We start from the raw sequence: 25,283 nt of genomic DNA, 5'->3' as shown, positions 1-25,283 counted from the left end.
TGACCTTAAAAATAAGCCAAAAAAAGACCAGTTTTGCGGTGCTGTGGAAGGGCATTTAAGGCGCTTTAGAAGCGCTGCCCATTAATTTCAATAGGCAGGGGCATTTTTGGAGTGCTTTCTACAGCGCTCTAAACACGCTCTAAAGATGCTGCTTGCAGGACTTTTTCTACCGCCCCGCAAGCGCACCGCCCGAGTGTGAAAGCACCCATGCAAATGAATGGGAGGCAGTTTTCAGACGCTACTTTTAGCGCTAAAATGCATGAAAACTGCCTCAGTGTGAAAGGGGTCTTAGTGAAAGTGAAACTGCAGCTTGGAGAAATTAGGTCCCCCTCTTCCAACCAGAAAGGGTTGTGCTGTATGGTAGAGCTGCATGACAGGACAGAATGAAAGGAAATACAAATGCTTCGGTAGATAGAGCAGCTTTCATATAAATAATCATTGTATTTAGCTATTTGCCTGGAGTTTAGCTTTAAAGGAGAAGCTCTTTTGGCCTTACTTCTCCTGTAGGTCACAGGAGTGCACTTTGTTTTGCATTCCTGTGACCCATATTCAACCAACAGCATGCTAAAGTCCGCTATCGGCTGACATCGCTTAGCCCATCCAGGCTCTGGAGGGATGCTGACTTTAATGTGGGAATCCACCCAGATTCCTGACCAGAAGCTGGCTCAGCCTCTCAGTGTGTCACTGAGAGGCTGAGCCAGGTGCTCCCACCCCCTCTACAACCCGAACACTGGAGGGGCAAAGCAGAGAGCCATGACTGACAGTCACCACTCTCTGCTCACTGAAGACCAAGAACTGAGCAGTCACTGGTCATAGGGGTGTCAGGGGACAGACATCTAGATAAGTATGTGTGTATCTTTATTTTTTATAAAAACCCGCACTTCTCTTTTAAGGTAATTTCTTGATACACACACAAAATGTATGTGACCTTTCCTGTGAGTGTACAAGCATGCTTCCAGCTTCGTAAACAGTCATACAATGTCTTGCATTTCTTCCCCAAGCTTCTAGGCTAACCAGTAATCTCAAGCTGCAGTACAACAAGGGCCTGTGCTATTTTTATTTTACAGGTTTTCTTTAGAGGTTTGGAATGACACTGAAAATTCTATGTTTAGTACTAAAAATACATCTGGTTAAATGGGGAATTACAGGGTGGCAGTGCTTTAGGATTGTCTTTGTTATTCACACATTCCACTGTGGCTGGCAGATTAGATATATACACATGTTGTCATACATAGGCCAATATTTATGTAGTTTTTGCATTTTCACCACAGTTTCCCTCCAGTGTTCAAAGTATGTATAGATATGTTTTACCACCAGCACACTTAAAGATCACACACATTAATATCTGACATTCACACAAAAGGCTGTGATGCTTGGCTCCAGGCTTATCTTTTTTCTGACATCTGGCATTTTCAGCATGGCTGAAGTCATTCAGATTTTGGTTTGTTTATGGGCTGCTACACGCATTACTAGTATGAACACAATTCCTAGTGCAGTTTATGTTCTTGTCTCTTGTCTGAGTTGTTGGCTATTGAGGAATAAAAGTACATGTCTGTTAATCCCTTTTCTTTTCCGTCATTACATACAACCACGATTCCAGAAATACCTGCGCTGATACACACTCGTAAGCCTTTGGTCTCCTCTGCGCCTGAGCCCCATATTCCACCTACTTGCATTCTGGCAGTGGCTTCCATTTCAAAAACCCCCATTCCTCTAGGCAAAACATGTTGTCGTAGTCAGGGGGGTCCAGTTCACTTTCCAGTTATGGAAAATGCTTTGTAAATTCATGGACATCTCTCTTTTATTCACATCTGCTTACAACTCTGAAACAAATGGCAAACTGAGAGAACAAACCGAGCAGTACATCCGCTCTCTCTTTTCTGCCTACCATGAGAACTGGGCCTCTCTCCTGCCTTGGCCTGACCTTGCCCATAATAACCTCAATAATTCAACCCCCAGGTAATTTTATTTTCTTTGTAGCCTCTCCTAAGCATCCCAGGCTACCAACTCCTATTCCACTAGTTGATGACTTGCCCTAGCTGCCATGCAAACCTCTATTAACCCACTTTTGTTCCAGGCACAAAAAACCATCTCAATTTTACTTCCAGACACAAAATATGTGCAGACCGCCAGCACAGCTAAGCCCCTGACTTCCGATCTGGAGATAAAGCGTTGGTCATGAGTCAAAACCTTTCCTCAAGATTACCTCTGCTAGGTTTGCTCCATATTATGATGGTCGGTTTGAGGTTTCAACTAAGATCAATCCTATGTCTTTGAAGCTACATCTTCCTTTTCATTTCCACATTCTCAACACATGACTCCTTTCTGAAGTTGGTTGTTCTCAACAGATTCTCTACTCTACTCTATTCTTCTCCAGTTGTTTCTCCTTGAGTAGCCTTCTCTCAAGAATAAAAGGACCCTGGCATGAGGTATTTTGTACGGAAGTTTCATCCCCTTTTCCCACTAAAAACTAGGCCCCTGAGCGAGTAAGGATACCCAAAGTCTCAAAGCTGCATCACATGATCGATCAAATGACACAGCAGCATGCTGGATCTTACATTTAAAATCAAGCAGAGCACTTAGTCACTGCTCAAGCAAGGAATCAGTGTGCTTCCCTAAACATCCTAACCTATGTGTGTGTGTGTGTGTGTGTGTGTGTGTGTGTGTGTGTATTTACACCTCTGTTCACAGCCTCAGTGTCCTCAACTTGTCCTCTTGCCTCTGAAACACCCACCTCTGAAGCACCCACCACTGCTGTAACTGCAGCCTCCACTGCACCCACAGCCTTCATTGTTTTTCTTTTGCTCCTCCTCTGAACCTGCAGTTTCCTCTGCACCCTAGCCTCATAGCATCCTAATCCACAGCCGCCAATCTGAGCCTCCACCGCAACCTCAGTCTCAGCCTCTGCTGGATCACTTTCCTCATCAAAGGATTAATAGGAGTAATATTAGGATATGTTAAAGGTGTTGTAAAGGCAGAAGATCTTTTATCTTAATGCATTCTATGCATTAAGAAAAAAAAACCTTCTGTGTGTAGCAGCCCCCTCAGCACCCACCTATTTACCTACCTGAGCGCCTTCTCTCTCCAGCGATGTTCACGATCCCCTCAGCCATCCAGGACACTCCTCCTGATTGGCTGAGACAGAGCAACTGAGCCATTGTCTCCCGCGGCTGTCAATCAAAGTCAGTCAGCCAATCAGGGGGAAGAGGGGGCGGGCCAGGCCGAACTCCATGTCTGAATGGATACACGGAGCTCTGACTCAGCTTGGGTGCCCCCTGTAGCAAGCTGCTGGCTGATGGGCACTCAAAGGAGGGAGGGGCTAGGAGCAGCAAAGAGGGACCCGAGAGGAGGAGGATCCAGGCTGCTTTGTGCAAATCCACTGCACAAAGTAGGTAAGTATAACATTTTTGTTATTTAAACAAAAAAAACCCGAGCCTTTACAATCACTTTAATTAATAGCTACTTTAGGCCCTGTTCATTTAAACAACAATACAATTAAAATAAAATTATATGTGCATTTAACAAATTTTAGGCATGTTTTTACCTCTTATTTACCTTTTATTTATCTATAAATACCAAAATAGGAAAGGGCTCTGGTGGGCTGTGCTAGGGGATTGATAGGTTCTGGAGGGTCAATTTCCTAGCAAGTTCAGAGGCACATTGCAAGTCAATAAAAAATAATTTATGGAAAGGACAAACGCTGTAAGTAGGCATATACTTCCATATACAATACTTGATTTTTCTGTAAATTGTTTTAAGTTGACAGGGTTTCTTTAAATTCCTGTGATGAGAGAAATACATGGATAGCCATTGCTCATCTCCTTTTGAAAATTCTGCCTGTTTTCTGGATTCACAATTTTCTGAGTTGGAAAAAACATGCAGCAAGAGAAGCCAGAATTCTATATACTTTTCCAGTTGAGTAACAGACCCCAAAAGCATATTTGAACAGTTGGCATTTTTAGAAAGAGATCAGCAAGGGCAGCCTAAGCATTTCTTTTATTACAGGCTTTCTTTAGATACATGTTTTTATGGCTTAAATCTCCCCTTTAACTTGTCCTTTTGGATGGAGGTTATCCAGGAGAAAGCTTGCTGAATTCCTGTGTTTTAAGATAGGCTTTAGAGAAAAAAGAGTTCACGCAAAGTTCATTCACTCTTAGTACATGCGCCATCATCACAATAATAATGCACCTGCATGCTATGTGATCTAGTGCTGCCAGAAATGGAAATTGTCTGCCCGATACAGTACAAATGTGTCCCACCTATAACATCGATTTAAGATATCCACTTCTACTCAATTTCCTTGTCATAAGTGCTAACATTTTCTTATATAAGATGTACAATTGTGTATTTCAATGTTCTTAAGAAAATCCTATAGCGTTTTTTTATACAAGTATAATGTATTATTTACAGCACTAAAATACAATATATTGTTTGTTTTAGTTTTTTTTCCTTTAGGCATATATGAAATGTTACATGTGAATAATTCATTATTACCACTTGCGGCCAGCAGGTGGCCCTATAATATAAGTAGGGTCTCTCTGACGTCTTAGCAACTGACCCAAACACAGTCAACCAGAGAACGTATAGGTGGTGTTGGGCTCTACCCTGTTAAGCTTCTAAAAAGTGTACATCTCTTACCAGGCCATTGTTTTGGGACAACTTTCCACATATTTTTGTGTCTTTGAGCCCTTTGACAACACTTTTTTCAGTTGTGCTTTTTTTAATACAATTTTGAATTAGTTGACGCACCAGGGTTTTAATCATACTGTACAATGTATTTGGCCCCTTCTTCCCTCCTTGTCCAACGTTATTACTCTAATGATCTTTATTCAAAAATAGTTCTTTCTGTTGTCTTGTGTAATCGTTTATTGCGTAAGTATGTATTCATAAAACCTTTATATTCCATTTTAGATGAATGCTCTTATTAGTTTTTTGTTGTCTGTGTCTCATTGGAGAGTTTTCACTTCCTGTCCTAAAAAGTAGAGGGAATTCCCCTTTTAGACAATTGTCACTGGAACTGATGTCACCATTCCCCTTTTAGACAGTCGTCACCAGAACAAATGTCACCCCTTATCCCTTGTTCTGGTAAAAACTGTAAAAATGAGATTTACCATAATTTTCTGTCTGTATGGTAATGATCCTCAGGACAAATGGAGATGGTGCATCTTCCCAGTGAGGACACAGACAACTATGAAAGCTTGACAGAGGTTCTAGCCCTATCTTCCATATGCTGTCCAAGACAAGAAAAAGTTTGACTATACATACATTTACCATTACCGATTGACATTGGCAGAAAAATTAAAGTCCTTGTCAAAATTATCTTCCATTTGTAAACTACTAATCTCCTGATCGCCCATATAATACGAATGAACAAAGGCAGACTTTTTTAAAATCTGGCCTAGGTGGCGACCATGGATCCCTACATTGATACAATGGACAGGGACAGGACAAGAGAGGAAGTGTGTTATGTGCAGATTACCAGGTGAAAATCAAAGAAAAGAAGCCTGAAAAAAAAAACACCACATCTAAGGACGGCTAAGTTGCAATATTTTAAATTGTTGTTTTTAAGTTTAGATACACTTTAAAGGAAGAACCCAGATAGTGAGAGTAAGCTTACCATGCCCTGCCTGTCACTCCCTCGGCTATCAGCAGAATTCCAATGTGACTTGTGACTCTCGGCTGCCTATACCAGCTAGCAGCCACGAGCTTTCTATGTAGAGTTGCATGTGCTGTTGAATTTTACCATAAACACTGCTGTCTGCAAACCAAATTGCACCGTTACTAAACCCACAACAGTAAAATCTGTCTGTATATGCAGAATAGCATGCTTGTTATACTCACCGTGGAACTTAATCCTCTGTCTTGTGTAAAAAGGCTTTTTGATCCTGTATGGACAGATCCTTCCCCTCCTGCAGGGTCTCTCTTGGCAAGGGCAGATAAGACACAGAGTAGCAAGGCTGCAGTTTGGTCTCTATTGCTGGAGAGAACATTTCCTTGTTGAGCTGAGCTTTTCAGGTCACACGATATTGACATCACACATGTGGGCGTGTATACAGATCCCAAATGACAGCCTGGTCCCTCCCTCCTCCTCCATGCCCAGTAACTAAAAAAACCACAGTGGATGGGATGTCACATCTTGATTCATGGATGAGCCGCCTCCCATAACAGCATGAGGACACAGGCTGTAGTGGAAATCTCCTCCTACCTGAACACTTAGCACTCAGGCAGACCCTGCAGTTTATCACGTGACCGTGGTATACAGATCAGCAAAAAAGGTATATAGTGGCAGTATTTTAATGTAAAAAGAAGATTTATAAGCTGTGGGCACGGGGGGGGGGGGGGGGTGTTGAACTATTTTCATATTACTGGGTTTAGTAACACTTTAAGTCAGACCAGTACGGAATGGGTTTTGGGAAAAGTTATTGCACTTAAGAATCAGCACATGAGAATAAGAACTCTTTGGACCTTATGTAACAGTGTGTTCCTGTTAAGAACTGGAGTTAACTTTCAAGAGCTATCACTTGCCTGATGTTGTTTGATGGCTGATAAGTAACTCCATTAGGAATATGATTGATCCTGCCCTTCGTTAAATATACCTGATACAATTCACTGAATTGCAACATGTTTTGATTTCTAAACTGGCTACAAATACCCAAATGCTTTTTTTATTGAATATTGCCATACCTGGAGGCTGGGAAGTTTTACATATGTAGTTTATTTTTTTATAAATGTGTCCTTTTGTTTTTGCCTTTGTCCAATATGTTCAGTTTTAGGTGCCCCAGGTACTTTAATCAGTATGATGTCTGAACATGATTTATTTGCTTATTCAATACGCCTGTATTCGTTTTTTTTTGTCAGTCTGCAATGTCACAGTATTGAGTGAGTCATTCTGCTTTACTAGAATCTTTAGCAGTGATGTAATATGGAAAGTATTGTGCTCACTGGGGAATAAATCATGGCCAATAATGTCTATGCCTAGTACATTCCTCTTAACTGCTGTTGTCTAGGTAATGTTAACTCTTAGCCTATTACTAGGTTGTTGCCCTAAAACCCCAAGCCACGTGGATGACATTCCCAAAGTCTGGAAATAGATTAGCTGTTACTGATTTTATGAGAGTTGCCTATAGTTTTGCAGCTTCAAATTCCAATGTATTACAGCTGTAGGTGGTGTAGCAACAAGCACAGAACACCTAGTAATGACCTTGAAATGACCTAGAACAGATGACAGTGACTGCATGATGCACTGTGGTCCGGTCCCTAGAGTAAATAGCTGAGTGTGGATTGCTGTAATTGGAATATTGCTACATGTCATGTAGGATTCCTTAAAGCTGTAGTAAACTTGGGCATTGAAAAAAAGAAAAAAAAAATCCTCTGCAAGGCAATGGCATAATATGCTAGTACACATACAAGCACATTATGAAATACTTACCTTAGAACAAAGCCCTTCAGTGGAGTGCTGTCTCCGCTGACAGGGCTTCCATCTTCACCCGGTTTTCCTTCTGGGTTCGCGGGCTCCAGCTGTTTGAATGGCCGATGATGTCACTCATCTGTGGCGGCCTGGGTATGGAGCTCTGAAAATGTGGTACGGGTATGTCATCCCTTCAGAGCACATGTTCTGGTGACGTCACCAGCTGCATCCCATGTGAATTTCTCCTAAACAGTGCAAGTTTAGGAGATATTTACTGTACCTACAAGTCTTACCTGTAGGTAAAAGTTCAAAAGTGGACTTTGCTACCACAATAAGCTCAGTTCACAAAACTCTGCACTTCTTATTTCCCATGTAACTGCAGTTTTAAAATCTCATTGGAGCTCAAAATAAATAACAGAAAACATAGTTATTGACATCCAATCATTGTATAAATGTATAACACTTTGTATATATATTTCTTTATTTGTTTTATTGAGAATTAAAACTCTTTTTTTTTTTGTTTTTTTTGTTTGTTTGTTTTTTTAGTCAGGTTGATTTTATATATTGCATTTGAATTGTTTACATGATCATATAGACCCAGCAGGGGAAGATTTCAACACATTTTCGCATACTTTCTAAGTTTTTCTTTTCTGCTTTGTTTAAAAAAAAAGGTATTTTGTATACAGAACACAGTATCTCAAGCTGAAATTAAAGCACAATTATATATATTAAATTAAGCAGGACTCAAGCTAAGCTGAACTGTCATCCACTTACTTACTCGCCTTCTCTGATGAAAGAGGCCTCCAGTGTTGTCTACATCTCAGCCAGTAAAAATCCAGTCCCAGGCTTTTCAGCTTTCAGCACTGTCGCAGTTTGAATGACAATTGCACGGTCATGCTACACTGTACCCAAACTAAATTTTGATCATTTTGTTCCCACAAATAGAGCTTTCTTTTGGTGGTATTTGATCACCACTGGGATTTTTATTTTCTGCTAAACAAATAAAAAAAGACCGAAAATTTTGAAAAATAAATGTTTTTATTTGTTTCTGTTACAAAACTTTGTAAATAAGTAAGTTTTCTCCTTCACTGATGGGCACTGATGGGGCTGCACTGACAGGCACTGATGGGCACCGATGAGGTGGCACTGATGATGGGCACTAATAGGCGGCACTGATATGCAGCACTGATGGGTACACATAGCTGGCACTGATGGGCACTGAAAGGCAGCACAGATGGGCACTGATAGGTGGCATGGATGGGCACTGATAGGTGGCACTGATGTACAGTAATTGATGGTACGGATGGATGCCAATCAGTGCCAAACAATAATGCTTGCTAATCAGTGATGGCCATTGTGGGCACTGACATCCATCGTGGGCACTGATTGGCATCCTTGGTGGTCTAGGGTGGCTTACCTGGTGGTGACATCCCTGGTGGTCCTAGTGGCGTCCCTGGTGGTCCAGTGTGGGCATCCTCGGGGGGCTGCGCTGATAATCAGCACGGACCCCCCTGTGCGAGGAGCAGGCGATCGGCTCTCCTCTACTCATGTCTGACAGACACGAGTGAGGAATAGCCGATCACCGGCTCTTCCTGTTTACACTGTGATCAGCTGTGATTGGACATGGCTGACCACGTGGTAAAGAGTCTCTGTCAGAGACTCTTTACCTAGATCAGTGTTGCGGTATGTCAGACTGACACCCCACACCACCGATCGCCGCGATGCACACCCCCACGGGCGCGCGGCGGCTGTTATCCTGCTGGACATCATATGACGTCCGGTCAGGATATTGGAACCACTTTGCTGCCGTCATTTTGCTATATGGCGGGTGGCAAGTGGTTAATCTCAATTAACCTCTGGAAGGTTTTAACCCTTCATGACCAGGGCATGTTTTGCTATTTAGCACTGTGTTATTTTAACTAGCAATTGCTCGGTCATTCAACACTGTACCTAAATAAAATTTATATAATTTTTTTCATATAAATAGAGCTTTCTTTTGGTGGTATTTGATCACAAATGGGTTTTTTATTTATTTTTTTATATAACACAAATTTTGAAAATTAAATATTTTCTACTTTCTGTTCTAGAACATATCCAATCAAATCCATTTTCTTCATAAATTTAGGGCAAATGTATTCTGCCACATCTCTTTGGTAAAAAAAAATCTCAATAAATGTATAATAATTGGTTTGTGTGAAAGCTATAGCATCTACAAACTATGGTATATACTGTATACTGGGATTTACACAGCTATAGATGCTATACCAGTAATGCCGGTGATCAGCGATTTATAGTGCGACTGTGATAGTGTGGAAGACAATCTGACACTGACTGGGAGGGACACTAACTGACACTGGCATCACTAGTGACACTAACACAGTGATCAGTGATAATACTGTACACTGTACTAATGACACTAATGAGTGACAGAGGTGACCAGAAGGGCAATTAAGGGGTTAAATGTGTGCCTAACAAGTGTATTGCCCTGTACACAAGATCGGACATTAATCGGACATTCCGACAACAAAATCCATGGATTTTTTCCGACGGATGTTGGCTCAAACTTGTCTTGCATACACACAGTCGCACAAAGTTGTCGGAAAATCCGATCGTTCTGAACGCGGTGACGTAAAACATGTACGTCGGGACTATAAACAGGGAAATAGGCAATTGCTTTCGTCTCTTAATTTATTCTGAGCATGCGTGGCACTTTGTCCGTCGGATTTGTCTACACACGATCGGAATTTAAAGGATCGGATTTTGTTGTCGGAAAATTTTATAGCATGCTCTCAAACTTTGTGTGTCGGAAAATCCGATGGAAAAAGTCCGATGGAGTTCACACACAGTCGGATTTTCCGACAACACGCTCCGATCACACATTTTCCGTCGGAAAATCCGACCGTGTGTACGGGGCATATGTGTGCTGCTTTTACTTACATGATCTGGCTGTCTTTTCTCCCTGCACTCAGAGTTGATTTCAGGGAGAAGAAACAGCCAGATCACTGTTCTGTGTTTGGTGTGCTTTGCGTTTAAAAACACAGAACTCTGTGCTGCGATTGGCCACAGCCGATCTGCAGGTATACAGCCAAAATGATTGGCTGCAACCTGCTGACAAACTCGTGCTGTGTGCAAACGCAGCACAGGTCAGCAGGGGGCGCATGCACGCGTGCCCAAAAACCAGAAAGTTCACTGCTATGTACAGGTATGTCGTAGTGCCTGGCTGTGCCGTCCGCTAGCAGTAAATGTGCAGTTGGTGGACGGAAAGCAGTTAAGTACAGAGCCCTTCGAATATTACTATTGTTCTTTATCATTAAATTTCAATTTATTTATATATTTATCATATAACGTAGATCTATTGTTTTCTTGATTAACTGGGAATTGTTTATAATTTTTTTAAATGTGTTTTTTTTTTTTTTATCTAGGTCTAAAACCAACAATTGCACTCTGCCAACAAAAATGCAGAAGGACTGGATCCCTGGAGAGCAATTACTGCTCAAGTAATTTTGGTATGGTGATAGGAATTAGATGATTTTTACTCCTTAATCAGTGACTTGAATTAGTGAGAGAGTGTGCTTGAATGTTGAGAAATGGCAAAAAAATTTAGCTAAAGTTTGGCATCAGTACTCAGGCTGCCCCGCCTGTGTCTTGCATTAGTGTATGTGACTCAAAGGATTCCTTGAGACATTTAAGAGAGAAAAGCATAAACATCTGTCCCAGGCAAACAGGGTAAACACAAATGGCCAGACAGAAGGTAAACTGTTACTATATAAAGGTCTTTATTCAGAATGTTGTATTGCTGGAACACTGTGTATATTTTCAGCTGACAAGGACAGGTTTGTCACGCTGAAAACCAAATCTATACTCTGTTATAATTTAGTTTCACTGTGACACGTGTTAAAAATGAATTCATGAGCAGATTTATTAAATGTTAATGTAAACTAATCTTGGTACACAGTGAATCAATAAAACAACTCAAATATACCCATATATCCTACCATATAGCATATATAGAGGTACCGTATATTAGAGTTGTATTACTGTTGCTCAAAATGTGTTTAATTTTTTTTACAACCGTTCAGATTTAGTATCCCTTAAAGTCCTCCTGAGGAAGCAGGGTTAGCCTTTGAAACGTGTAGAGGTACAAAAGAGCTATACAAGGGCCCCCTATCTATTTTGGGAGAACTTATGCCCAATGTGTTATGGCTAACCTTGTTTGGGGTCCAATTTAGCAAAAAGGGATCCTCAATCGGGGGAAATTTTCCTTTTAATGATGTATACATGTTTTAATGAATAACTTTATGTAAAAAAAGGTTTGTAAATAAGTATTAATCCACAGGGCCTTATTTATTTCTTAATACATATATTCAGGATGTGGTGTTTGATATACCAACTGTTGCAATTCCTATATATCAATAGAACACATTATTTTGCAAATCATTTTGACAGCCAAAAATGCCACATTTATTAATAGGTGCAGGGAACAGTTTTAAAAGAGAAGTTTTGGGTAGAAAAAAACAAGCATACATATTTACCGCAAGGCTGCAGCATCAGCTCTAATGTGGAGAACTGAGCGATCACATGACTGCTGATCGCTAAGTTCTTAGTCTTCTCAGAGCAGAGAGTGGGGACTGTCCCCTCTGTACCTCCAGTGCTTAGTGGAGGCTGGGGAGAGGGCAGGTACAACTGGCATCAGCTCTCAGACATGCGCTGAGAGCCAGTGCCAGCTGTCAATGTGACATCTGGGTGGATCCCAACAACATTGTCAGGATCCTTCCAGACCCCAGAGGGGCTCTGTGATGTCAGCTGACAGCAGGCTTTAGCAAAAGTAAGTGCGCGCCTGTGACCCACAAGAGAAGCATGACCAAAATAGCTTTGGCCTTACTTCTGTTTTAAAAGATAAGTTCACCTTTTAACAAAAAATTATAAATACATATTTTTTTGCAGGTAAAAAAAATGTGCATTTATGATTTTCTGTTTCTGGGACCTTTAAAGCATTGCACCAGTGATCAGTAGATTGCTGGTGCCATGCAGGTCCCCTGCAGACCTCTCAGCGTATGTGTGTGCCCATACATCATACGGGCAAGCAGATACTGACAGGAAGACTCAATGAACTACCACAACACTCCACAGCGCAGTGATAGTTAATTGAAAACTACAAGCCGGCAGCTGCAAAGGCTGTCGGGACTTGTAGTTTTCCATTTACAGAGGTCTGTGAATGAGTGACACGGCTGGCGGGACTCAGTTGGGTGACTATTCCATCACAGTCCCACTGCAGGACCAGGCAAAATGCCTTGTCTCCGGTGTGCCTAGTTCACAACACTGAGTTATGGGTGGTTTTTGGGCAGTGTGCTCTGAAAAATAGTATTTGGTGCAGTACATTGCAGTGTGAGGCAGTCCACCGCCTTTCACCACATGGGCGGCAATCTAATTTAATGAAATGAAAAAAAGTGAACAGTACAATGCGTTGAGAGTGGCACATTTGCACTGCTGTAATCCTGACAAATGGCACAGCACACCAGCCACTGCATTGTAGCTCAGCGGCTGGCATGAATTAGCCCTGAAATTGTAGACAGGTTTTGTTGTGCTGGTTTAATAGTAATTTTGTATTCATGATCATCATGCATGCTAGTAACACAAGACAAAAATATATATAGTTAGATTTAATTCTCTAGTTCCTAATGAGGGGGCCCCAAATATACCGGTAATAATAACTTATAAAATCTCCATGTTTCAGGAAAATGTTATATTGTCAAGCAACAGAAAAATTATACATTTTGTATTAGGCAATTATTGCTTCCAGTGTTCCTTAATACTTGTCCAAGGTTGGGGACCTGTCATAGATGTTGGGGACTTGTCATAGATGTTGGGGACCTGTCATAGATGTTGGGGACCTGTCATAGATGTTGGGGACCTGTCATAGATGTTGGGGACTTGTCATAGATGTTGGGGACTTGTCATAGATGTTCAATTTTATCTCGTCATTGTAGGGAACATGTAGACAAGGCTGACTGATAGCTCTTACTGCACATTAACATTGCATTTATTAAGATTCCCTAGACTTGTATTTATCTATAGGTCCCTTAGAGTAACAAACACAATTTGCACATTGACTACTGGGTACCATGAAGATTTTGAGAGCCAACACCAGCATAAAGGAGCTAAATGTGTGATAGATGAAATTATATATAGTTTATTATGTTACATCCCTGCCTCCCAATCTAATTTGACAGTGGTGGGATGGTGAAATGTAAGATGTACAATATAAGTAATCATTTCCTTTGGTGGTTTAAAAAGTCCCAATAGTCCTGGATCCATCGATAGCACAATTTTATCAAGACCCTAAGATTGAGGTGCTCACTGCAGGTCTTGTTTGAGGTCAGGTCTTTCCCCAAAATTTCTCAACCCAATGATCAAGAGGTTGACAATAAAAACCAGTTCACAAAAAATGTAAACTGGACTCCAGGTAAACAGCTAAATACACAGATGAAATACTGTATATAGGAGATGTTGTACTGTTGTACTTCCTAGTGGATTTGTATTTCTGTCCATCAAGTCCTAAGATCTATATAGCTTGCCACAGTGAACAGTCCTGCCTAAAAGTCTGACCTGTCTGACCTATCAGAATGGTAAGCCTGGACAATACATTCCTGCCTATGTAATCATGTAACATGCAAGAAAAAATAAATGTATCATGTATGCAGGTAAATTGGCCATACACAATCATCTCAAGCCAACATTATGACTAGGGCTCCATTTTAGACAACCCAATCTTAAACAGATGTGGCCAAACACAAATTTAAATAAAGCAGAACTTCACTCTCTCAATGGACATTGACTATTTTAATCCTTATGCTGCTAGCATTAGTAAATAGATAGCAAAGTATATCATATTTACTTGTTTTCATTTTATATATTTCTTCAATTACTTTCTGGTTTCCATAAGTAAATGATGCCATCCCAGAAATCTTAACGAGGGGAGGAGGGGTTTTCTCAACTAAGCACACCCTTCTGCCTGCATGCCTGAGCTAAGTGCAGATGGATTCCAGGAAGTAAATGCTACATGAATCATCTGCACTTACTCAAGATGGCCACAGCCAAAAATGCTAGGGGGTGTATTTCAAATGGATTTCTCTGCAAAATAAACCATGAAGACAGGAAAGGATGGGAGAGTTTGCTTTAAATAATAAAAATGAAGTAAATGACATCTTTGGTTTGTGGTGCTCAAATGCAGTATAGTTCCACTTTACAGTTATTTTACACTGCTACTCAGCATCCAGATTTTTTACAAGTAAACTGAATGATATCCATGAACTCAAGCAAATGTGGTTATCATTAATTTTTATTTTTCATTCCTGAATGTTATCTATGCAAGCACTAACAAGCTGAGTATGTATGCTGAATGCCAAGTGAGGGCTAAAGTCACTTTCCTTTGCTGATAATGTAAATAACATTGGGGCCTAAAATATCCCACTCCTGCTTCCTTGTATTATGTAATGAATTAAGAGTGCTTCTCATGTAATGACTGCAAAGACTCGAGCTTGATATTAATGTCATTTTTTTTGTTTTGTTCTTCAGTGATTACTGGCATGGTTATAACAACAGTAAGCAAAGGAGGAAGTGTACACGCAACACTGTCCATTATCAATGTTTACAAAGAGGGGACACTGGCCATCCAGCAGGCCGGCAAATCAATGAGTGCCAAGATCATAGTGGTGTGCAAACAGTGTCCGCTGGTCAGAAGAGGTCAGTTACAAAATGCAATGTTCAACTTTGATTTATAAAAATAAACATAACCCAACAGGGCAGAAATAAAGCTGAATTCCAGATATCGTTTTTTTATGTATAGTTGGTCCAGCTTGGGCCGTGTTTCCAGGAAAATAAGGGCTACAGTTTAAGCCCTTCCCCCGAAAATAAGCCCTAGTTTAAAGATGTTGTAAAATCCTATAATCCAATAAGTATTATATAATGTACAATGTGTATGTTTCTGTAATATAATTGTGCCAAATACCTTCGTTAACCTCCCTGACGGTATTCCCGAGTGTGGCTCGGGGTTAAATTTCAGCACCATTAGCGGTAACCCCGAGCCACACTCGGGATTGCATTGCAGAATCCTGGTGCAGGTTATTTACCTTGTCCCCAGGATCCTGTGATGTCCCCCACTGTGTCTGCGGGATGTGTCCTCCTCCGAAGCCTCTCTGTGGCGGCAAATTAAAAAAAGTGAAAAATTATAATACATACAGTACTGTAATCTTACAGATTACAGTACTGTATGAAATCATTTCACATCCCCTTTGTCCCCAGTGCTTTGTCCAATGCCCTGCATGCAGTTTTATGTTATATATACTGTTCTTTCTGCCTGGAAACTTGAGATTGTCCATAGCAACCAAAAAGTGTCCCTTTACGTCAAAAGTGGTTTTAGGCCAGCTAGAAAACAGTGACCGTAAATTAGAACACTTGCAGAATTGAGCGATAGTGAGGGGAAATCGTGGGGAAATTAATTTTATTATTATTATTATTTTTTTTTATAATTATTTATTTATTATATTATATGTTCTGATTTTGTGTTTCAAACTTTATCATACCCGGGCTGTCTACTAGACTCTTGTTTGGACAGATTTAAGTGTGTTATTGCTAAGAATTACAGACCTACAATATAAAACGCCAAATTTCTATGCAAAATAATTGTACCACTTTGAGACACAAAAATCTGACATAATCATACTGACAGGGTGGTTAAAGTGGCGCTCTGCTGACCTCCCGCTGCTCTCCTCCTCCTCCCCCAGCTGTCAGCTGGTAAAATATAATATCTTTAACCACTTGCCGACCAGCTGCTACAGTTTTACTGTGGCAGAATGGCACGTCTGGGCGAAACGACTTTATGGCCACTAGGGGCGCGAGTGCCCGGCGGTGACACACCAAGAACGGGGAACTGTGTGTGTAAACACACAGATCCCGGTTCTCTGAGGGGAGAAGAGACTGATCGTGTGTTCATACAAAGTATGAACAGCGCTCTGTCATCTCCCCTAGATAGTCCCATCCCCCTTCAGTTGGAACACCGTTAACCCCTTGGTTGCCCCCTAGTATTAACCCTTTCCCTGCCAGTGACATTTTTACAGTAATCAGTGCATTTTTATAGCACTGATCGCTGTATAAATGACAATGGTCCCAAAAATGTGTCAAAAGTGTCCGATGTGGCCGCCATAATGTCGCAGTCCAGATAAAAATCGCAGATCGCCGCCATTACTAGTGAAAATATAATAATAGTAAAAATGCTATAAATCTATCCCCTATTTTGTAGACGCTTTAACTTTTGCGCAAACCAATCAATATACGCATTTGGGATTTTTATTACTAAAAATATGTAGACTACATATTGGCCTAAACTGAGAAAAAAAATAGCTTTTTTTAAAAAAAAAATGGAGATATTTATTATAGCAAAAAGTACAAAATGTTTTTTTTTTCAAAATTGTCGCTCTTTTTTTGTTTATAGCGCAAAAAATAAAAACTGCAGAGATGATCATATACCACCAAAAGGAAGCTTTATTTGTGGGGAAAGAAAGGACATCAATTTTGTTTGGGTACAACATCGTACGACCGTGCAATTGTCAGTTAAAGCGACACAGTGCCGTATAGCAAAAAATGGCCTGGTCATTCAGCAGCCAAATCTTCCGGGGCTGAATCAGTTAATATAAAAAACAGCAATAATAACAATAAAGTTTAAAATTCACACTAATGGTTTATACAAAGTGTAGACATCTCTAGCATCAACCTACTGCACTACACAGAATAGAGAAGGATGTCTGAAGTACAGTGAATTCCGGAGTGCTGGTTATGATGTACAGTTATGTGAAAAACTTACGCTTGCTCTACATGTGACGCGGTGAGCGCTTTTTCAGGAGCTTTAGGCAAACTATTATGTGTGAAAATAGAAACATACAGATAACATCAATCTTGAAACATAAACATAAATTCTGATAGAACGTACAATATATATATATATATATATATATATATATATATATATATATATATTATAGTAAAAAAAGGCCTGAAGATAGAGTGAAGATTATATCACAGGTAAACTAACTATATAGTAAAGATGTTAGCAATACGGCTGAAAACATCAGGGTAGCTGCTTGAGAAGAGGGGACAACCCCTTGGGCAATATGTATGATATAAAGGTCTAAAAAAAATATTTTTAACAAATATATAAATAAAGAAATAAAGGGGGGAGGAAAAAAAGAAGAAAAGATGATGTATAATTATTAATCACTAGGGCACACTGTACACGCCAGGCAGATATAACTTACCTAATATGGCAGTGTATAGCATCTATAAAGAAGTGTAAGGACTCACAATGTATCCATATAGTAGTCAAAGAAATCCATCCTCCAGCCCTTACACATTGTTACCAGTGACAGGCAACAAAGCATAGGATACTATTAAGATGTCCCCCACACATTGGTGAAACATTGAAATATCAAGAGATGTAAAAAACAGAAAAAAGGCCTTGTCAAAAAGAACCAGGTCAAGGCTTGCAGCCATCCAAGGTTAAAAAGTGTCCAAGCATACCTGACAGGGGATCCCTCATCAAAGCCAGCCGCCGCTGCACAGGTAATAACAGCTGAAGACGCTCTGGTTGAGCACCTATTTGTACATACGTCCCATTATATAATACTGTGATAGAGTGGATTATAGGATTTTACAACCAATTTAACTGGGTTCACACTGGGGATTCCTGACAGGCAGGGAGAGAACTGGAGAGAAAACAGTACATTACATGATAAGACCTACCCCAAAAATAAGCCCTACTGTGTCTTTTGTTGCCAAAATTAACATAAGACCCGGGCTTATTTTCGGGGAAACACGGTATACATATCCCATACCTGGCTGATCCTTGTGGAAGCAGAAAATAACTACTACAGTGATCACTGTTCCAAGTCCAGTGCCGAGTAACTGCATAGTAACTTCACAGGGGGTTGCTCACTCAGCACGGGCACCATTCAGGGAACGGCTTGCATCCTCCTCAATAAATGCAAAGCGTTCTTTGATTGGGCAAAGTGGAGAGGCGGAATGTTGACTTCACAATCTCCACCTCGTCCAATTAGAGAACGCTTTGCTTTCATTGAGAAACATGCAAGGTGTTCATTGAATGGTGCCCTTGCCAAGTGAGCAGCCCCCTGTGGTTACAATGCAGCATGGCAGCTGCTCGGCACAGGATCTGGAGGACAGTGAGGATCAGTGTAGTAGTGGTGGCTACTAAAGTGATTCTCCACTTCCACAGAGATTAACCAAGTACGGAATACGAATACTTAAATTGGTCCAAGTTGGATCAACATAACTATGCCAAGAAAACTATATAAAAAAGCAGAACTTTAGCTGTAAAGTGTAAGTATAGGCAAAATAAAATAAAAAAAAGACTAAGCTGTCCAGTATATGGGGCAGTCACATTTACATTAGGTCCCTGACTCAACTGCTAAATGGCCAGAACAGCTGTCAATCAGCCAGCATGGGACATAGACTGCAGCAGATTGGAAAGAGCACAGGGAGACTAAGGGGTTATTTACGAAAGGCAAATCCACTTTGCACTAAAAGTGCACTTGGAAGTGCAGTTGCTGTAGATCTGAGAGGGACATGCAAGGAAAATAAAAAAACACATTTTAGCACATGATTGGATGATAAAATCAGCAGAGCTTCCCCTCATTTCAGATCTACCCCTCAGATTTACAGCGACTGCACTTCCAAGTGCACTTTCAGTGCAATTTCAAGTGTACTTTGCACTTATAGTGCAAAGTGGATTTGCCTTTCGTAAATAACAGTCTATGTCTTGCAGAACTTTGGGCTAGTGATTACCCTATTAAAAAGGCTGTAGAGAGTATCAAAACTGTAAGGATCAACAGGTATATATGAAACATTTACTCACACCAGTATTAAAATCTTGCATAACTGGATATACAAAGCAAAATGGGATCACTTTATGCACATTAATGCTTTGTTCTAATCTTTTATTTCAGCCAACATATAGGCATATAAATTAGCCATTTTGTTGTTTGGAATAGGATTTTCTAAAACATAAATGGTTTATAGGGATACAGCTGTATAAGAACTGATGGTATCACATAAGGTGCTGCAGTGATGTCACTACAGTAGGTCCTGCAAGGCTGAATCTGCCCACAGACTGTCCGCCTCGTAAATGGACAACAGATACTTTTTAATACAGAATACTTTATTAAATTGTTGAAGTGCAGGCATTTAAAAATGTTTGATAAGATTTGTTGCAGAAAGTTTAAAGATTATGTGATTCCCTTTATTGGCTAACTTGAGTTATGTAAGTGGTATTAAAAAAGCTAAAATGCAAACATTTATTATATTGTAGCTTACAAGTTCTTAGATCTGGTGGCTGCAGTAGTTTTCCTTTTTAGACTTTTTTTCCTTTATTTTCATCTGGTGATCTAGCCAATAGGTCTGTTGTTTTTCAACAGAACACGTTCTCCTGCAACTGCATCAGTTAAAATGTTGAGACATAGTTACATAGCTACATAGTTACATAGTAGGTGAGGTTGAAAAAAGACACAAACCATTTACCACTGGCAGAGGTACTTACACTGATCTGCTTTTATTTATTCATGTAAAATCTTTATCCCAAATAAAGAAAAAAATATTTCTGCAGCTGCTTGTGTAACTGCAGCGTGAGCTGGAGTGTGGCTTCAGTTTGTTAGTGTATCTAAATCTGTTAGTACATCTAACACTCCCCTCCCTCCAAACTGACATTGCTACTGTCCAAATGTGCCCCTGTGCCCCTTTATCCAGAATGGGGGCATTCTAATACAGGAGATGTGTTACTGGCAAGATCACCAGGTGATAATGGAGGGAAAAGCCTAAAGAAAGAAAACTAATGCAGCCACCACATCTAAGGATCAGTAAACTGCGATATATTACATTTTTGATTTTGAGTATAACCACTTGCCGACCGCTGCACGACGATATATGTTGGCATAATGGCAGCGGTGGTCAAATGGCCTGTATGTCCCCTTTAATTGGCAGGGGGTTGGGGCCGCGGGTACTGCGGACTTGATGTCCGCCGGTGTCCCGCAATCGTGTCACAGAGCGGCTGAACGGGGAGATGCCTATGTAACCAAGGCATTTCCCTGTTCTGCATAGTGACATGACAGGGATCTACTGCTCCCAGTGATCGGGAGCAGTGATCGCTGTCATGTCAGTGGTAGCCCATCCCCCACACAGTTTTAATCACTTCCTAGGACACACTTAACCCCTTGATCGCCCACTAGTGTTTAACCCCTTGCCTGCCAGTGTCATTTACATTTTTATAGCACTGATCGCTGTATAAATGACAATGGTCCCAAAATAGTGTCAAAAGTGTCCGATATGTCCTCCATAAAGTTGCAGTCATGATAAAAATCGCAGATCGCCGCCATTACTAATAAAAAATAATTAATAATAAAAATGCCATAAAACTATTCCCTATTTTGTAGACGCTGTAACCGTTGCGCAAACCAGTCAATATGCGCTTATTGCGATTTTTTTTTATTTTTTTATTTTTTACCAAAAATATGTAGAATACATATCGGCCTAAACTGAGGAAAAAATGTGTTTTTTATATATATTTTTGGGGGATATTTATTATAGCAAAAAGTAAAAAATATTTCTTTTTTTTCAAAATTGTCGCTCTTTTTTTGTTTATAGCGCAAACAAAAACCGCAGAGGTGATCAAATACCACCAAAAGAAAGCTCTATTTGTGGGAAAAAAAGGTCATCAATTTTGTTTGGGCGCAACGTCACACGACCACGCAATTGTCAGTTAAAGCGACGCAGTGCTGAATCGCAAAAAGTGCTCTGGTCTGTAAGGGGGGTAAAATCTTCTGGGGCTGAAGCGGTTAATACCGCTTTAAATATGCAAGCTTTTGGGATAACTCAGATCCATTCTTCAGACTTTATACATTTCAAGATGGGGGATGCAGCATTTAAAAAAAAAAAAAATCGCCATGTGATTGGGAATTATATGTGAACATAAGCATTCTTTAAGTAAGATTTGATAGTGAGTGTCCTAATTTGTTCTCCTCTTTCCTCCACAGGCTTGAATTATATTATCATGGGCCAAGTAGATGAAGAAGGCAGAGCAAAGGTCTTTCCCAACAGCTTTGTAATGAGCTTCAAGACGAAGAACCAAAAAATGCTAAACGCACTGAAAAATAAGAGATGTTAGACATCATTTCTGTTTTTAACAAATTTGACTGTGTTTCCCCTGTTTCAAGAGGGAAATTAAATGTACCCACAGTTCAATCCATCAAGAACACTGACTTGTGCTGGGCCTACGGCACAGTGACAGCTGCCATGGGCAGCCATCTCCTACAATTGTACTTATTAGCACCTCCACTAGGGGGTGCTGTCAAATAAGCTTCTCCCATCGAGATTCCAGTGATATAAACTGAACTGTTCTAGGTTCTGACTACTTTTGAATTTGTTTTATTTATACATTTCTGAAAACTTTGAGAAATATATTTTTAGTAATAATAATATGGTCTTGTAACATATGAAAATTTCTAAGTGCAATATTTATACTTTTTTCTTCTTTTGACTGAGATTTTTTTTTCCAGTGAAATGTCTTTTTAAATGCTGGTTTGTGTGCGACCTATGCTTAATAAAACCTATTCACAAATGTTCTTTTATGGTTATGAAAATATACACTAATAATAACAATGCAGTTATTAACAACTGAGTTAAAGTACAAAACTCCAATCTAGGAAACTCTGTACTCCGGCAATGTGGGAAAAATGTACCAGAAAGCACTACGCTCTCTACCCTTTTTCCTACACTGGGGGCGTGAGTGTGCATTAGACAGGCTTAGTTGCTGTCATGGGGGGGGGGGGGGGGGTCCTTCCCACTGGCTATACACTGGTAGAATTTTGTGATAATGTTTTTATTTTAATAAGCTTCGTTCAATGTTCTAATCATTAATGGGGTCAAATCGATGGTCATTTTCAACCATAGTGATGAGAAAATTCAATAAATTGGGATGGGGAATTTTTCTTGAAACGATTTCTAATGCCGCGTACACACGATCGGACTTTCTGGCTTTCTGGCATACTTGGTCCGGCATACTTTCCGACGGACTTTGTCCGCCAGGTGCGCCGGACTTTAAAACGGACGGACTTGCCCACACACGACCGGACTTTCCGGCGGGCTAGGTCCGCCCGTCTTTCCGACGGACTTTCGCCGGAGTTATGGCGGACTTTCAGAATGAACGGACTTGCCCACACATGGACAAGTCCGTTCATTTTGAACGTGACTCGGGTACGACGGGACTAGAAAAGGAAGTCAATCTTGTCGCTTTTATCGGCGAGATTGATACCTTGCGAGCCCCGTCGCGGGTCATACCAGGCCCTTAGGTCTGGTATGGGTTATAAAGGGAACCCCCTACGAAAAAAATGGCGTGGGGTCCCCCCTAAAATCCATACCAGACCCCGATCCGAGCACGCAGCCCGGCCGGTCAGGAAAGGGGGTGGGGACGAGCGAGCGCCCCCCCCCTCCTGAACCGTACCAGGCCGCATGCCCTCAACATGGGGGGTGGGTGCTTTGGGGGAGGGGGGGCCCTGCGGGGCCCCCCCACCCCAAAGCACCTTGTCCCCATGTTGATGAGGACAAGGGCCTCTTCCCGACAACCCTGGCCGTTGGTTGTCGGGGTCTGCGGGTGGGGGGGCTTATCGGAATCTGGCTACCACTGCTGTCAATCAAAGTCATTGAGCCAATGAGGAAATAGAGGGGGCGGGGCAGCTGCCGCTCGGGTGCCCCCATAGCAAGCTTCTTGCTGTAGGAGCACTCAACAGGAGGAGGGGCCAGAAGCACCAAAGAGGGACCCGAGAAGAGGAGGATCGGGGCTGCTCTGTGCAAAACCACTGCATAGAGAAGGTAAGTATTACATGTTTGTTATTTTTAACGAAAAAAAAAGTGAGACTTTAGTCTCACTTTAATAGTACCTAACCATCCCACATCAGGATTTGACTGGCTTTTATCTATGACAAGCACATTGCAGACTGTGGCATGTGAGTTTGCATTTGGCTTTATTAACCCCTTTGCGCGAGCACCTCCCGGCCCTTTAAGGGATAGGCTGTCATGGCAGTCACATGAACGGGAAGCTTCCAATCGCACGGGCTTGCAGCACAGGTGTGTCTGCAAATTGGTATGTAAATATGCAGCCTCATGGCGCCAAGGCCCACCTGTCAAGAGGCCGCATATTTGTGTAACCATCATTGCCTAGGGGTTAATAAAGGTGTCCTTTTATGCTGCACTTAGCTGGCTCCCCCCTATTTGTGTGTGGGCCATAGACATATACAGTGCCAGTAAGCCATGTCCCCACTTCCTCTTCACAGGAGTTTGACTGACAGCAGCAGGAGCCTATAGCGTCGCTGTCCTCAGTTTCTTCTGTGAAAGCAGGAAGTGGAGGGAGCGGAGCTGGAGACAGCACTGGAGCAGTGACATGGAGCCTGGTAACTGAACCTGAAGCTTTGTCCTGTAATTGCAGCCTTATTTAAAAGCTTTTCACAATGCCTCTTGTCACTTTATCCTATGCTGCATGACTCCCCTGTATATAAACTAAATCCACTCAGAATTATAATTTAGCTAAGTGAAAGTCCACATGATGACCTACCTGACCTAACACCGAGAGCTGTCTGCAGCTCTGCACCACCAACAATGGAATATCTGATATTCATTTCAAATATTGAGAAATTAGGTCTGGTACTTGTCCTAATAACCCAGCACTGGTTTTTGGGGGAGATTTCTAACAGCAGCCCTGACCACTGATATGCCATTCTTGACAACATTTCTTTGGTATAGTCTGCATCCTTAGTTAAATTACTTTTAGATCCTGATAGCAGAGGTTTCTGGGTCTGAACTACCTTTATTGTCTCTGGGTCACACATAAATCCAGATAGACAAGCTGTGGCGCTGGGTTTCCACATGCTTGTCTGCTAGAAACACTTACTAGTAACTCCTGAAATCCTAAGAGACTTAAAATATGTATTAGTAACCTAGCACAATCCCTTTGGATACATTGGCCAGTCCAATAAATATTCATACCTCCAAAAAATATTTATCCTAGCTCAAACTTCTGGAACACACCAACATAAGCTGGCTAGAGTAACGATAACAGAGCTTAAGGATTCCAATACAACATCCATAAAAATCCAGACAGCTCGGCTAACTACAGCCTGGGGTATGATCCCAACATTGATAAACAGAGAATACTGAGCTGTCATATGTCCATGAAGTTTTCAGGCATCCATCTTGGAATTCCTAATGGTTATAAATTACACACAACTGGACATTGTGATTACTCTTAAAACAGTCTCAGACATAATTCCTAAATATGAAAGTTGCCATTCCACCTGCAGCATCTGCTGGAGTAGCACAGAAAACTGCAAAAATTGATTAGGCACCTGTTGAAGGGAATCAATAAGAAGGTTGATTTAAATGCCAGGATCATAGCTGCTGGGAATAAACTCCTGGGAAAGAGTACTCAAACAAAGCTGCAAGAAACCAGTACTGAGGCTCATCAACCAGACACATCTTGGACCTTCTCTGTTGGATAACAGTAAGCAGGATCAGCCACTTTTCTTTTACATCTGACACTTCTGGGGGTCCTGGGTAAAGCTTTTTAACCTGTACATATTGGAATATGGTTTTTATAGAAGTTGATGTGTCATTAGGTTATGTATCCATTACATCCTATCTATTTAAAGACTACATAATCTGGATCTAAGTGCTATTTGGAGCATTAAAGACAAGACTCCATCCTCAGTTCCGCCAATAAAATAGGAGCCTTTTCATAAATCTGTGTACAGAGTTTGTAACTAAC

General features: G+C 41.0%; 2 protein-coding genes across 2 annotated transcripts in view; one reads left to right on the top strand and one right to left on the bottom strand.

Annotated features, from left to right (window-relative positions):
* Positions 1-21,966, top strand: part of PCOLCE2 (procollagen C-endopeptidase enhancer 2) — a 104,214-nt gene extending 82,248 nt beyond the window's left edge. The window contains exons 7-9 of the mRNA XM_073625880.1: positions 10,831-10,914; positions 14,984-15,151; positions 21,502-21,966. Of these exons, the coding sequence (XP_073481981.1) occupies positions 10,831-10,914; positions 14,984-15,151; positions 21,502-21,632 (383 nt within the window). The 3' untranslated portion in view covers positions 21,633-21,966. The remainder of the gene's footprint in view (positions 1-10,830; positions 10,915-14,983; positions 15,152-21,501) is intronic.
* Positions 1-25,283, bottom strand: part of TRPC1 (transient receptor potential cation channel subfamily C member 1) — a 214,791-nt gene that overhangs the window by 20,803 nt on the left and 168,705 nt on the right. The gene's annotated exons all lie outside the window — the stretch shown is intronic.

The sequence above is a fragment of the Aquarana catesbeiana genome, linkage group LG04 (genome assembly GCF_042186555.1).
Source record: "Aquarana catesbeiana isolate 2022-GZ linkage group LG04, ASM4218655v1, whole genome shotgun sequence".
NCBI classification, from domain to species: domain Eukaryota; kingdom Metazoa; phylum Chordata; class Amphibia; order Anura; family Ranidae; genus Aquarana; species Aquarana catesbeiana.
This window is presented reverse-complemented; position numbering and strand designations above follow the sequence as displayed.